At 37.1% G+C, this 16,982-nt stretch overlaps 1 protein-coding gene across 1 annotated transcript in view; it reads left to right on the top strand.

Moving 5' to 3' along the window:
• The window catches only part of LOC134753530 (homeobox protein PKNOX2-like), a 48,681-nt gene extending 47,095 nt beyond the window's left edge, over positions 1 to 1,586 (top strand). Inside the window, exon 11 of the mRNA XM_063689440.1 lies at positions 61 to 1,586. Within this exon, the coding sequence (XP_063545510.1) occupies positions 61 to 176 (116 nt within the window). The 3' untranslated portion in view covers positions 177 to 1,586. The remainder of the gene's footprint in view (positions 1 to 60) is intronic.
• Positions 1,587 to 16,982: the final 15,396 nt, after the last annotated feature.

Below are 16,982 nucleotides of genomic sequence, written 5' to 3'. Positions count from 1 at the left end.
TACTTCTGACACCCGATTCACAAGAATTTTGTAATTTCTAAGAAACATATTTACTTCCAGGTCTCCTGTCATCCTCAGAAGACGAAGAGCCTGAAGGAGAGCCTTCAGGAGACGAGCAGGAGCCGTCCAACGAAGACCCGGAGACCTTCCCTCCCATACAGCAGCCCATGCACTAAGTCACACAAAATCCAAAGGGGGCGTCCATTAATTACGCGAGGGGTTTTTGAGTTATATTTGACGGAACCCCACCTCTCCTTCACATGAGCTTTAGTGAGATTCGGCTTGCCCCCCCCCCCCCTGAAGCCCTCACGTAATTAATGGACGCCCCCAAATGTAAAAAAAAACATTACCATTGGCAACATAGTCCCAGCTAATTTTTCTGCCCTCTGGCCGGAAAGCGCCAACTTTCGGCCCGCCGCGCTACGAAGTTGTCGCTTTTCGGCTCTGTCGGACAGTAAAATAATATACACACGTAGTCCAGTAAATAAGAAAGCCTCAAATGTTTGTCGACCTCGGCATTGCCTCGGCATGACAATTACATGGAGAGATTTATTGCTTTACGTATGTAATATGTACTCTTTTTTACACGTGTGCGGAAATAATTTGCCAAAAACTCGTAGGTGCAAGCAGACTATGGGTAATAGCCCTTTCCTTCCATACTGGGTGATTGTAGGGTCGACTAAATGTGACTTTCCATCAGAGAAGAGTCCTTATACAATGACGCATAAGGACCTTTCTGTAATGGAAAGACACAAATATGTTAAATATAACTTTCAAACAAATCAAAACAGTTGCCAAGCGGGATTAAAAATATGAAAAATAAAATAAAATGCGAACTTAAAAATTATGATATGAAAAATATAATAATCAGAGCCCGGAATTTTCGCGGCAAAACAAGACTGTCGCAATCTTGCTAGAGTTTGACTGTCTTTTTCTTCTATTACCCAACTATCGATATCGATAAAAAAATGTTTCTAACTCTAGCAAGATTGCGACAGTATTTTGTTTTGCCACGAAAATTTCGGGCTCTGTATTTAACTTTCAAAGCAAAACAGTTGCCAAGCGGGATTAAAAATATGAAAAATAAAATGAAATGCGAACTTGAAAAATTATATGAAAAATATAATAAACGATGGACTTGAAAAATGTATTAAATGCTTCCACTTAAGGTCGTTAATACAACCATAATAAGTAAAAACGAACTTTACGATATATTTAAGAGCGATTGGTTCTGAGCCTTCACAGAAACTTATTTAAAAGGTTTGTAATTGTAAATATCAGGCTTATGTAAATATCTCAAACATTAAAAATTATTTGAGCTGACAGTTCAAAAATGACTAACGCGTTAACCATAATCATAATCATTTATTTGCACATAAAAAGGGTTTTTACATAAATATTATAAAAGTTACATGGTCTAGCCTTTACCATAGAGTAACTGATACTAGAGCGTTACTGTCATAGTAAATTTTGTAACCCCAGTAAATTCACTGCCATCTGTCGACACACTTTAAAACTAAAAATGAAGATTTATAAAAATACGATAGAATGTATTTAAATATAGATAAATGATTTTTTTTATTTGCATTAATTATTTTTATGATTTTGACCCATGTTCTTTCACTGATATGCGGTAAAATTGTTAAATAACAAACGAAACCGTCAACGCCATCTATACGACTGTAGGCCAAAACTAGTAGCGCCCTCTGAACGAGAATCAAATTTTCTTGATTTTCGAGGCACGTTTTTTCCTTAGACTGTATCCATCTATTACGGAGTTATATCTATCTTTGCCTTTACCAAACCTTGCCTTTGCCTTTTATTAGTATTACCAATGAGGATATAATAAGATAGAGCAGTACTGTCATAGTAAATTTTGTAACCACTGTAAATTCACTGCCATCTATCGACATACTTTAAAACTAAAAATGAAGATTTATAAAAATACGTTAAAATGTATTTAAATATGGACAAATGATTTTTTTATTTGCATTAATTATTTTTATATGATTTTGACCCATGTTCTTTCACTGGTATGCGTTAAATTTATAAATAACAAACGAAACAGTCAACGCCCTCTATACGAGTGTAGGCCAAAACTAGTGGCGCCATCTGATCGAGAATCAAATTTTTGTGATTTACGAGGCACGTTTTTTCCTTAGACTGTATCCATCTATTACGGAGTTATATCTATCTTTGGTATTACTTATTGAATATATAACACATGTTTAAGTGCCAATATGGTCGCTAAATCGTTCCTGCTTTCATTAACCTTTTCAAACACAAAAACTGTCACTCGGACGCCACGTCACCTAAGTGTCAAAATTGAAATTGAACTTTATGCACATGCACGTAGGTCTATATTGCTCTGTGATCTGTGACCGATTAATCCGTCTTTAGCGTTGGACTTGCGGTGCGGATATATACGTCATTGGCGTCAAAAAACTTAAAAGGTGTCATTCGTATATCCACTGCAGCTGCGGCGTCATTGTTGCTGCCGTATGTCAATTTTCTTGATAAAATGAGTGACATTACTGCCGCGATTATGACGTCCATTCAGTCACTCATTTTATCAAGGAAATTGACAGTAACAGCGGCAGCAACAACGAAGCCGCAACGTCACTTTATGCAAAGATAGATATAACTCCGTAATAGATGGATACAGTCTAAGGAAGAAACGTGCCTCGAAAATCACGAAAATTTGATTCTCGATCAGATGGCGCCACTAGTTTTGGCCTACACTCGTATAGAGGGCGTTGACTGTTTCGTTTGTTATTTATAATTTTAACGCATACCAGTGAAAGAACATGGGTCAAAATCATATAAAAATAATTAATGCAAATAAAAAAATCATTTATCCATATTTAAATACATTTTATCGTATTTTTATAAATATTTATTTTTAGTTTTAAAGTGTGTCGACAGATGGCAGTGAATTTACTGTGGTTACAAAATTTACTATGACAGTACCGCTCTACTATAAGTTACTCTATGCTTTTAGGGTTAACTGATTAGGGGTGTTTTTCACAATGTTCAATTAATAATTTATTACCTCATAAACAAATGTGCCATTTTCAACCAAAAGGGTACTTATTGTCGCTTGTCAGTTAGGCGCTATTTCCATATAGCGTCAATTAGAAACCAACCTCATCGACAACCGACAATGTGGTACCTTTTGGTTGAAAACGTCACAAATATAAATGATATCTTCATAAATTATATCAGAGACTTTAAGAGTTAAAAGTTGCATGTATCTTTTTACGCACGACGGTTAAAAGAGTTACTTTTTTATTTTATTTTTTAAATAGATGTTTTTGTGAAGACTCAGAATTCCATAAACGAATAAACTCTTTCAAGAAATGACGCATTTCACAACACTATAAAAGAAAAGCATGTAAGTAAATTACACGTTGTTTATGGATATTGTGGTCAATGATCAAAAAAACACGAATAATAATTTTATACACAAAAAAATTGTAAATATGCCGGTGAAAAGAAAATATACGTATTGTAAAAGCATTATTTCTTGATTGAGATGTACTAAAAGATATGAAAAAGACGTCGCAATACTGAAATGGTATACCATAATTTTTAAGAATAACTCTATGGCAATTAATATTAGTAGTTTCTAAAATGACTCCCTTTGGTCGTGTTTTAAAATTCGCCACTCGTTGCGAATTTTCTATTTTTCGCACTTGTATCGCACAACGTTTTACAGTACATATGGCTCTTGAAATTTTCGACGTAGTTACCTTATGTGCTTATTATAGCACCTGGTGTCGTAATGTACCAGATGTACTGTAAATTATATCTAAAGTATTATTGAGACTTGAGAGTATTAATGATTTCTTACGGTTAAGTTTTTGTGTTTCAATTTATAATTTGTAAAATTATTAGTCCTGAGAATTAAATGGCAAAAAGTATCGATATAGAAATCAGATAAATATTTTTTTAATATTATCTATAGTTTAGCGAAAATTAGCCATCCTCAAAAATTAAATGTGCAATGATTGACTTTTCTTTTTTTAGGGTTCCGTACCCAAAGGGTAAAAACGGGACCCTATTACTAAGACTCCGCTGTCCGTTTGTCACCAGGCTGTATCTCATGATCCGTGATAGCTAGGCAGTTGAAATTTTCACAGATGATGTATTTCTGTTGCCGCTATAACAACAAATACTAAAAAGTACGGAACCCTAGGTGCGCGAGTCCGACTCGCACTTGGCCGGTTTTTACAGTATTTTTTGTGGGTGGATAACCTTTTAAATGTCCTAACTTCAGTATCTTTTATTTACTAAATTGTGTAAATGCCTATCACTACCCCTTATAAAACAATCGCCGCGTTTGTCTGTGTGTATGTATGTTCGCGTTAAACTCGAAAACTACTGAACGGATTTTCATGCGGTTTTCACCTATCAATAGAGTGATTCTTGAGGAAGGTTTAGGTGTATAATTTGTCAAGGTTTTGTGTAACCCGTGCGAAGCCGGGGCGGGTCGCTAGTGAGTCATATTTAGCTACTAAATTAATTGCCATTTTATCCTAGCATAGAAACATGTATACGTAAATCATACCTCACTATTTTAAATTCAAATTACTTGTAATTAATGTGACAAAAATACGCTTCCATTTTGATTTTTGTTACAGCAAAAAATGCCGTTGTTAAATGCCGTTGTTTTGTTTTAATATAATATAACAAACGGTAGAAATAAAGTCATGTATTACTTGATAAGGAGAGTTTACCACGGCCGAACATAAGCGAGGCCGTTCATAAAGTTTTTCCTCAATAAACAAAAAATAAAATAAAAAGACAAATGATAAAATAAAATAGATATTTATTTAACAACGGCATTTAAAAGTTATTTAACTAGTAAACAAGTTGCCTAAAATAAGTAGTTCCTTCGCATTTATTGTAAATATATTAATGTTTATATTCCTTGTTTGCTATTTAAATAACTAGCTTGCGTTCGTCAATTTTCAAACCGGTTGTGAAGTAAGTTTCGGTTTTCGCCCTCAAACGACTGAATGTAATAGAAAAAAAAAGTATTTTGTACCACGAGAACCGTCCATAGTCGAAACTTATTTATTTATAAAATGTATTAGTTTTTTAAAATAATTGTAGATTTTTGAAAAATTATTCTACTTGGCATCAGTAGGTACCTACAAATATAAACGAAACCTAATATTTTAACTGCTTTTTAACAGTATCAAATGAATATAGTGCCTTGTTTCGAAATACGATACTATTGCATAATAACACATATAAATATAGTTTTGTAATAGAAAGTTTATTATTCAAGAATAAATGACAAGTTATAAAGAATTAAACAATAAACTACAAAACTAACTAAAATATTTTATTCAAAAAGACCTCCGCGAGCTGTACCGGGTGCAAAGGTGCCCATCACATTTGCAATTACCTAAGGATTAATTTCTTATTTTAATGTAAAATCACGAACAAATTATCCGAATAAAATATCGTTTTCTGTAATACGCACCTACATTTCCAAATTTTTTTTAAGTTGCCAGGAATTTTTCAAAAATCTACATAACAAGTACTCATTGTAAGTTTTTTTTTAAGGCAGCCATACTAGAGATAGTGATATAATTTAAGAACTCAAGATTATACGACTCCTTATACAGTTACATATGTATACTCAGAAAATTCGATTCAAAATTGTATACGCTATAATGGAAATACTTTTTAATGTAAGTGTAAATTTATTAAAAAAACCTGTTTATTTTGAACGGCTTTGAAAATATTAAAAAAAGTTCTCTTTTCTGATTTAAAAATGTTTGCGAAAATAAAAAAAATAAAATATCAAAACAGTATTGTATTTTTAAAAACAGAAATGGGAACTATGTAAATGGTTAGATTAAAAGTTTATTTAATTTTGCGTCACAAATATTGATGTAAAATTAAATAAATATAATATCAATTAATTGCGACTAGGTAAAGCATAAAATTGCGTAATAAATAATAAGTGATGTCGTCTATACGAAGCAACGGATATACGTAAAGGAATGGTGAAAGAAAATGATTTTTTTATCATTATTATCTGTATACATGTAGTAATAAAAAATGTAATTTTACTAAAGTATTTTAACGAAGTTTTTTTAATTTTTTTTTTATAAATATAGTGAAAATGTCCACTCTCTAGTATACTATAGATATACGCTTGCTAGTTCTAAGTTTCCAAGTTAAATATACATATTATTGCATAATAAGGCGCTAGTCAATAAATACATTTTAGGCTCAATTGTATTTTCTTTTTAAAACCTTTACTGAAATATTAAAACTATCATCTTGGCCAGCAATTCAACCCTCACTACTTCCCATACCACTCGTCGAGTGTGTGGCCGGATAGCGGAAGCCGCTCGACCCCAATTTCAAAGGAAAACCGCAAATCGATGTACAGGTTAGCCGTTTGGCACACGCATACTAGAGGTCAAAACAAAATTTTAACCCCGCAGTTCCTAAAAAATTTCGCTGGGGGGGGGAGTGGTAATTGAAGTAGAACTGTCACTTTGTAAAATTGAAAAATAAAAATAAAATTGTTAATGATATTATTTTCAAAATTGCTTTCTTTGAGTTAGAGATGAGGATATCACGTATCATTTGTGGTATATTGTACAAAAAAAAATCAGCCATATCGTGTCTGGAGGAGCCCAAACTTGGTATGTTTCGAAAATTCTTTTTGTTTTAATTAAAAAAAATGCCCGAAATGTAATGATGTGATATATTTTTAGAATCGCCTCAAAAAGCCCTTTCGTATGATACCACACACGATAGGTTTTGGATTGTTTTTTTCCATACAAAAAAAAAATGTTTTACCACCCCCCCCAGTGAAATTTTTTTAGGAACTGCGGGTCAAAAAATTTGTTTTGACCTCTAGTATGTGTGTGCCAAACGGCTAACCTGTACATCGATTTGCGGAATTTTTATACGAACGGGTTAGACTAGGAGTATAAAAGCGTGTCGATGACGAAGTAAATAATACCACCTGAATATACAGTAGCAGTGTACCAAACGAATTATACGTATAGATTTTCATTTTTTAGGGTTCCGTACCCAAAGGGTAAAACGGGACCCTATTATTAAGACTCCGCTGTCTGTCTGTCCGTCTGCCACCAGGCTGTATCTCATGAATCGTGATAGCTAGACAGTTGAAATTTTCCCAGATGATGTATTTCTGTTGCCGCTATAACAACAAATATTAAAAACATAATAAAATAAATATTTAAGTGGGGCTCCCATACAACCAATCCCAAACTCCAATCCATCAGTACGAGCGAGATGGACTGAACGAGTTTACGCCATCGCTAACGTAAACATCGTGTCAACTCACGGTACGGCTACTGTAATGTTTTTAATTGTATTGCTTTTATGAAGAAGAATAAAACCGGCCAAGTGCGAGTCGGCAACAAAATCACGTTTGTTGTATGGGAGCCTCCCTTAAATATTTATTTTATCAACCCATTACATTAAGAATAATAATTATTTTTAATCTAATTCCCGTTTTTACCCTTTGGGTACGGGACCCTAAAAAATGAAAATCTGTACATATAATTCGTTTGGTACACTGCTACTGTATATTCAGGTGGTATTATTTACTTCGTCATCGACACGCTTTTATACCCCGGCCACACACACTCGACGAGTGGTATGGGAAGTAGTGAGGGAAGTACCTATGCAGGGCAGTATGGAGTCTGATGACGAGTACCGCGGCCACACTACTGGCGTTATTCATAAACGGGTTACAAGCCTGAATTAGGAGGTCCCTTTGTTTGTATTAGGAGGTCCCTATTATCATTAGTCATAATTCTGTAACCGTTAACTTTTCAGGATTTTCCTCAGGTTATCCTATAGATAGGTTAGGTTAGGTTTGTTTTATGGCAAGCCTGAAAAGTTACGCGTTTCTAACCAAATTATGACATGTGGACAAACAATACATTATGACTTAAAACTATATGGGAAACAATAGAAACCCCTGAATTAGCTATTACTATTATTGGGGGTATTACTGCAATGTTCTGCCACCAGGACCAGAGTGCACCACTAGCCCGTTTAGTAAACCATAGAGTAACTTATACATAGTGTGCCTTTTACAGTTTTTTTAACAAGTTTTCAGAAATAATAAAATATGACATTGATGCACCAAGGCGGTTTGTTTACAGAGAACCTGCCGGGAAACGCGAATTCAAAATTTCGCTATCTGCCTCTTTATAGCTCGAATATGTAAGTGACAGAAACGTTACATAACGAAATTTCGATCTTTTTGTTTTGCGATAGACCCTCAGATTGTGGTAGTGGCGCCTCCTGCGCAGTTTCGCATAATATTCTCTATTGTTTTTCTTTATCTGTCATTTTGACTTATGTATTTGTAAGAAAGGGTTAAAACATAATTTAACTAAATCAGGCGCTTAAAGTTTTATGAATAAGGGGGTACGTCTCTGCCTACTTCCCTCGCTATTTCCCATGCCACTCGTCGAGTATGTGGCCGGGGTATTAACGACATTTTATTATATTTACTGTGCACAATTTATCTGCTATGGCCTTGACTTGATTTGACTAATGACTACTTGAACCAGCAATACGTGATCAGAACAGACGTCAATTAATAAAATAATTTTCTACTGTTTTCTTTTATAGGTTTTTTATATAGTAATTCTAGATCAAGGTAAGTGTATATTTTAATTAAAAAAAAATAAGTTTATTACCAGACACAAAATAGTACAGCAATGGAAAAAAACAGAAACATTTTGGAGTAGGTACTTAAACTAAAGATAGTATATTTTTAGTGTTTGGTAAAAGGATACCAGAGCGCTGGTGGCCTAGCGGTAAGAGCGTGCGACTTGCAATCCGGAGGTCGCGGGTTCAAACCCCGGTTCGTACCAATGAGTTTTTCGGAACTTATGTACGAAATATCATTTGATATTTACCAGTCGCTTTTCGGTGAAGGAAAACATCGTGAGGAAACCGGACTAATCCCGACAAGGCCTAGTTTCCCCTCTGGGTTGGACGGTCAGATGGCAGTCGCTTTCGTAAAAACTAGTGCCTACGCCAATTCTTGGGATTAGTTGCCAAGCGGACCCCAGGCTCCGTGGCAAAATGCCGGGACAACGCGAGGAAGATGATGATGATGGTAAAAGGATGCCAGTCTCAACATTATGCTAGGTCAGCTGGTGACGCCCAGCGTTGATTTTCACTGTTCCCTCTGCCAAGCATTATTTATATTAATTTTCATCGCTCTCGTTTTACTCGTATTTAGTAATTCGGCAGCTATCACACTGTAATAATGAAAAAAAAACTAAATGTTAATATTTTACAAAAAATTAGGTATTATTTGAGGTATATTTTACAAAAAAATTTGAGCGGTATCGTATCTGAAGAATCCCAACTTTAGTATGTTTTTAAAAATATTTCTATTCTAATAAAAAAAAATTACTGACATGTAATGATGTGATATATTTTTAAAATTCGTTATGAACACTTTTTTCCCATACATTAAAAAGATGACGTCATAACTCCTCTCCATTTTTTTTGGTTCTACGGGTTAAATTGATGGAGGTTTTGGGATTATACTGAGCAACTTTTACTATGGGAGTTATGGGACCAAGCACGAAATCGCGAAAAAAAATTGGCTTTTTTATACATTTTGGTCCATTTTCTATGGGAGGGTAATTTTTTTTCCCGATTTCGTGGTTGATTCCATATTAAAAGTTGCTCGTTATAAAGACCGCACGGTGGGGTGGCCATTCTGTGGAGAAAAGCAGTGTTCCCGTGCGTAGCGGTGATATCGTGTAATAATGTGCGTTTATCAGCGATAAAGATAACAATAGGCGCACAATATTGGTGTTCTCCATTTACATGCCTACTAACTCAGTGGACAACTTGCTCGAATTCACAGTGCTTAAGTGAAGTGGCTGTTATTGTTGAGAACAGTAACGTTGAGTCGGCATTTATCCTTGGTGACTTTAACGCGCACCCGGGTGAGTTATTTGCAAATGAACTTTTGGAGTTTTGCGTAGATCAGAAGTGGTCGTGTGTGGATCTCGATTTCTTACCTAAGGATTCGTTCACTTTTTATCAGTGACGCACGCGGCTGTAGGCGCTGGCTAGACCATTGCGTGGTCACTGAGGCTGCTAGACAATCGGTCGCTAGGGTGTCCGTGTTACGTAATGGTTACTGGTCGGACCATTTCCCGCTGGTAATGGAGTGTGTTGTGACGGGTTTGAATAAGACAAAATGGGAGGAAAGAGGTAATTTACAAATCGAGAAATATTATGAATACTGTAATTTAGAACTTAAGAAAATTGTTTTTCCGATAGAATTAAATACTTGCGCCCATTCCTTTTGTAATTGTGAAGATCATAAGTTGCTTTTGAAAAAGATGTATAATGATATTGTAAACGTATTGAGCACGGGTGCCAGGATTAGCTATGTAGAACCCAAACGTAGGAAACGCAATTTAATTGAGTTATTCTATGCAAAGATAGATATAACTCCGTAATAGATGGATACAGTCTAAGGAAAAAACGTGCCTCGAAAATAACGAAAAATTGATTCTCGATCAGAGGGCGCCACTACCTTTGGCCTACTCTCGTATAGAGGGCGCTGACGGTTTTGTTTGTAATTTAACAATTTTAACGCATATCAGTGAAAAAACATGGGTCAAAATCATAAAACTAATAAAAATAAATAATGCAAATAAAAAAATCATTTATCCATATTTAAATACATTTTATCGTATTTTTATAAATTTTCATTTTTAGTTTTAACGTGTGTCGATAGATGGCAGTGAATTTAATGTGGCTACAAAATTTACTATGACAGCACCGCTCTATCTTATTATATCCTCATTGTTCTATGTAAGCAATGTATGGGAAATGAAACAAATTAATAAAGTTTTCAAACCTGTGGCATGAGACATCTAGGTGTACTCTTTAAAATTCACCACTCTCCCCCCCCTCCACCTGTCGCTCAACCCCCCCCCCCCCCCCCAACTTTAAATGTGTCCCCATTGGTGGTTTTTTGACATTCTCACGAAAACTATAATAGATATCAAAAAAGTGTCAAGGACAGAATTAATCCTTATTACTTTTGGAACAAAAAAGGCTTCCTGTGTTTTTGTACAAGTTGGACGATATTCAAGTTATAAGTCGTACAAGTTATAAGTTATACAAGTGTATACCTTAACATTACAAAATAACGACGATTGACTACGTGCATTATATTTTCAAAACGACTAGACGGATTTTAATGAAAAATACCTAAAATTCACCGCAGTGAAGCCAGCTATCAAACAAAAAAAAAACACATTAAAATCGGTTCACCTGTTTCGGCGCTACGAGGTCACAGGACGACACACAAATACCAAAGACATAATTCAGGGAAATTAGCAAAAATTACGGCATTATTAATGGAAGACTTTTTTCAATTGGTTTTTTTTTTATGAAATAGGAGGCAAACGAGCAGACGGATCACCAGATGGTAAGCGATTACCGCCGCCCATGGACACCCGCAACACCAGAGGGGTTGTAAGTGCGTTGCCGGCCTTTAAGATGGGAATACGCTCTTTTCTTGAAGGTTTGAAGGTCATATCGGTCCGGAAATACCGCAGGCGACAGTTCATTCCACAGTTTAGCTGTGCGAGGCAGGAAGTTTCTAGAGAAACGCACAGTTGAGGACTGCCAACCATCTAAGTGGTGAGGATGGTAATGTTGTCGAGTAGGGCGATGGCGAAAAGAAGCTGCAGGGATTAATCTGAACAATTCCTCGGAGCACTCCCCGTTATACACGCGATAGAAAATGCAGAGCGAGGCCACATCTCTACGCAAATATTGAGATGTGTACTTATAGACCAAAGTTAGTTTTCATCAACCCGCCCCACCCCTCCCGTCCGTCCGTCACAGTCTAGTCGTTTTGAAAATATAATGCAGGTCGTCAAACGAGTATGGTTATTTTGTAATTTTAAGGTTATACAAGTAAGCTTGAATACCGCCCAACTTGTACAAAGACACATAAAACCTTTTTTGTTCCAAATTTAATGAGGATTAATTCTGTCCTTGATACTTTTTTGATATCTATTATAGTTTTCGTGAGAATGTCAAAAAACCACCAACGGGGACACATTCCAAGGTGGGGGGAGGGGAGGCGGGGTCGAGCGTCAGGTGGAGGGGGGGGGGGGGGGGGGAAGTGGTGAATTTTAAAGAGTACACCTAGATGTTTCATGCCACACAGGTTTGAAAACTTTATTAATTTGTTTGCCTGAAAACATGCATGTGGGGAAGGATCACAGGAAGGCTAGGGATTGTTTTTTGTACTGGATCGCTTGCGGGAAACCTACTGGGGGACCTATTTATAACAGTATGTTTTCATCTCGCCGACTCTTTGAATCCAAATTAAAATTCTGTCATGATAATGCACAACAAATTAAATTATAATTGCGGAACATCATACAAAAAAAGATTTAAGTAAATTTTGGAAAGCAACAAATAATTTAAATCCGAAACCCGGCCAACCTGTGAGTGTCGGGGGCCTACATGACCCGTGTGACATAGCCAACGCCTTCAAACGTAATTTTAAAGTGGAGTCGCCTCTTGGGCCTACGACGCCTGTGTTCTTAACTAGGAGTCAAAACGAGGGGAGTTCCGTAAATTTCTCTGCAAATGAAGTGTCCTCTGTGATTAGAAATAAGATGTAAGAGTCATCTGCAGAGGGTGTTGGCTATGTTCTATAGTCTGTGTATTAGCCATAGTTACCTGCCTGAGTTAATGTACACAGTAGTTGTCCCGATAGTCAAAAACAAAACCGGAGATCCATCTGACATTAATAATTACAGACCCATCTCCCTGGCTAATATTATGGCTAAAATACTGGACGCTCTGCTTGATCAGCAGCTGGACAAGCACTAGTGTACATGATGCGCAATTCGGCTTCAGGCCTGGCCTCTCAACTGACAGTGCTACGTCTAAGAAAACGCCAGTCTTTGCATGTTTCCTAGACTTATCTAAAGCCTTCGACCTCGTCTCGTATAAGGTCCTATAGCGCAAGGTTGAGGAAGTAGCAGGGCTACCGACAGAGGTAACTTCTCAAATATTGGTACCATAACCAGAGAAACTGTGTGAGATGGGCGGGTGTTCTTTCGAGGGAGTAAGAGAGGAGGAGAGGGAGGGAGGGAGGGAGTGGAATAAATGACAAATGACAAATGCGGGGTGAGACAGGGGGGGGGGCTTACGTCTCCCCGGCTTCTCAACCTGTACATCAATGGTCTGATAGAGGAGTTGAGCGGCACCAACGTCGGCTGTTCGGTTGATGGAATTTGTTTAACAACATTAGCTATGCAGACGACATGGTGCTGCTTACGCCATCTCTCGGTGCATTGTAAAACTTGCTCGGTGTCTGTGAGAGGTATGCAGTGGACCATGGGCTCAGATACAATGCTAAGAAGAGTGAATTCCTAATCTTCAAGGCGGATGCTAAGACGTACGAGGTTGTGCCACCAATTGCTCTATGTGGCACTCATTTAAACCGAGTTAAGCATTTTAAGTATCTGGGCCACTGGGTCACTGAGGATCTCTCTGACAATATGGACATAGAGAGGGAGAGGAGGGCGGTATCCGTTCGCTGCAACATGTTGGCTCGGAGATTTGCAGTGTACTAGAGAAGGAAAGCTAACGCTATTTAGGGCATACTGCCAGTGCTTTTACACCTGCAATCTCTGGGTCAATAATGCCCAGAGGAGGTACAGCGCACTCAGTGTGCAATATAATAACGCATTTAGAGCGTTGCTGGGGCTTTATCGAAGGTGCAGTGCTTCGGGCATGTTTACGGAGGCGGGAATTGATGGCTTTCATGCGATCATGAGGAAGCGCTGCGCCTCATTGTTAGAAAGGATGCGCGGGAGCCCTAGCGGCCTTCTAAAGGTGTTTGCCGATAGGTGGGATTCACCCATGCTAAAAACATGGATCGGCCTTCACTCGACGTTTGTAAATTTTAATTGGCATTGACATGTTTTATTATTATCGTTTTTTACTTTTATTTTTATTATTTTAATGTTTTAATCCATGATCCAATTAATTAATTTTATTTTTACCTATGTCTTACGTAGTACCTAATTTTGCAATGCTAATTTTAATTTTGAATTTTATAATTTTATTGTAGGTGCCATTGTAGTTTTATTATTTTATTGACAGTTTTAATCAAATCAAAACAAACCAAAGAAAACCTTACATTTAAGTATCTCTGGGGCCCTATTCGAGATGCACAACTGTCAGTTTCGGCTTCAACATCAGTTCAACAGTGGAATGAATCATTTGTTCATCAACTGTGGAAAGTATCATTTGGTTGTACACCAAAACTCATTCATTGAAAAAATTATGCAACAAAAATCAACTTTGTTTTCTTACTACTATACGGTTTAAAATGGCTCTGAACTCTGCGTGGTTCGGTTTGGTTTCGTTGTCACCTAACTGTGGATTGCTAATGTCAAATTTACCTATTTGACAACACACGATTTCTTCCATTCAACTGAAGTTCAACACGAAACGTCACTTAACGCATGTCGAATACCGCTCCTGTGCTCATTCGGTTGTCTGTGTTTGTAACTTAGTTCTGTATTACTTAATAATTATTAACAATAGTCTTGTAAGTTATGCTGTGTATACCTAATACTAATACTTTTATGGGCTTTGCCTGAAATAAATGGTTTAATAATAATGGTCCGCATAATAAACAAACAACCCTTGAAAAAGGAGATATATAAAATATCAAACATAATAATAATAACCTGTGCCAATTCTCGAGAATGGTCGTGCCATGCTCTATTGGGATCGATCTATCATCACTGACAGGACTATTGTAGCCAATAAGCCTGACATTGTGATAATATATCGATCGCAACGCCGGGCCGTGCTCGTCGACATCACTGTCCCGCATGATGATAATCTCATGAAAGCCGAGAAGGACAAGTCCAGTACCTAGACTTGGCTCACGAGATAACCGCCATGTGGGATGTTGATTCGACGATCATTGTCCCGATATTCATTTCAGCGAACGGTCTCATAGCGAAGAGTCTCGACCAACACCTTGAGAGACTCTCGCTAGGAGGCTGGATCAAGGGTCAAATGCAGAAGGCGGTGATCTTGGACACGGCGCGGATAGTCCGCCGGTTCCTCTCTCTGCGGCCCTGACCACCGGCAGCTTGGGCTCTGCCCCGCTGCCGGCGGCACCCTAGGTTAGGTTTTTTATAATGTGTTTATATGTATTTTGTATTGTTTTGTAAGTGTTTTTATATTTTACTTTTATATACATGTTATAAAAAACCTAACGTAAGAATAAAGACAAATAAAGAGAATAATAATCCCAAAACCTCGCTGGCAACTTTACGGGAATGCACTTAGTTTTTAGCCACCCTGTATAGGTATTTCGCCTAAAGAAAACTTCATTTATCTTCATAGTTTCACTCACTTTTTCTTTTTTCACTTGTCTCTATCTTATAACTGCCAGTTTTTGGAACTTTTGAGTTTATTTTTTACAGTTCAACAAAAATGGGCTGGGAAAGATCAACAGAAAATTACCCCAGAACTTGGTCAGAGTTTACTTGTGAGAAAACGAAGCAGAAATTCATAGTAAAGGACCTCTCAGAAGAATATTACGACATAGCGCTTGGGTACATGACGAATATATACCTTAACGAATCTGCTATATGCAAACCTTTAGGTAAGTAAAATCTTAAGTTCATTGATTTAGGTACAGTAAGCTATGACAGTACAGTGATAAGGAAAAAGTGCAGACGGAACGAAGATGTAGTGACAAAAATTGAGAAAGGTATGTTGAGATGGTTTGGACACGTGGAGAATGAGTGAAAGAAGGCTAACAAAGACAGTGTATAAGGGAGAGGTAGAAACGGGAGTTGGAAGGGGCAGACCTCGGCGGACTTTCTCTGATCAGATCGGGGAAATCCTGACGAAAGGCCAGGTCAAGAGCACCCTACCGGCGCGCGTGTATGAGGAATGTTATGAAAGTCAAAGAAGCGAAAGGGGTATGTCAGGATTGTAGCAAGTGGAAATCCGTGGTCTCTGCCTACCCCTCCGGGAAATAGGCGTGATTGTATGTATGTATGTATGCGTATGTAGGTACAGTAAGCTGCAGAGATAACTGACCCTCTCCCCCACCCAGGGGCATGATTCGGCCACGGCGACTGCTATCATGCAACTCCGTTGTTGTCTCTGATGTGCTCGCAAAGTTGCTGACATATTTGTGTATTGCATAATTACTTGGCAGAAATGTCGTTTGGCAGAATTACCTTTCGCATACTGCTTTTCACATAATATTACTTTGTAGAATTTCTTTTTTGCATAATATTATTTGGCAGAAAACCCTAACCTAACCTTGGAAAATTCTGCCAAATGAATATTATGCGAAATGACTATTATGGCAAGTATACATTTATGCGAAAGTAACATTCGACTAAAAGTTTTCTGCGATACGTGTTATGCGAAGTGTATTTCTACAAATAATATTTTGCCAGATGAGGCTAACCCGGCTGACGTAGCCGATCTTGTAACCTTGTAATCTTGCAGGTATGTGAGCACACCATTTGTGTAAGTAATTATAATGTGTTGCCGCAGGTGGTCTGGCTTATATTTTGTAGCGCTTGGCAAAGATAATATATAGAGCCATCTATCGACACACGATTAAAACTAAAAAAAAATAATGTATATACCTATATGGAACAATGATTTTTTTATTTGTATTTATTATTTTTATATGATTTTGACACATGTTCTTTCACTGATATGTGTTAAAATTATTAAATAAAAAACGAAACCATTAACGCCATCTAGCCAAGAATAGGCCAAAGGTTGGTATTGGTGGTAGCGCCATCTGTGCGAGAATCAAATTTTCTTGATTTCCGAGGCACGCTTTTTCCTTAGTATTCATCTTATACGGAGTTACATAGGTCTTTGGTAGGACATAC

The sequence above is a fragment of the Cydia strobilella genome, chromosome 27 (assembly GCF_947568885.1).
Source record: "Cydia strobilella chromosome 27, ilCydStro3.1, whole genome shotgun sequence".
In the NCBI taxonomy this organism is placed as follows: domain Eukaryota; kingdom Metazoa; phylum Arthropoda; class Insecta; order Lepidoptera; family Tortricidae; genus Cydia; species Cydia strobilella.
Note: the sequence above shows the minus strand (reverse complement) of the source record. Positions and strands in the feature narration are given on the sequence as shown.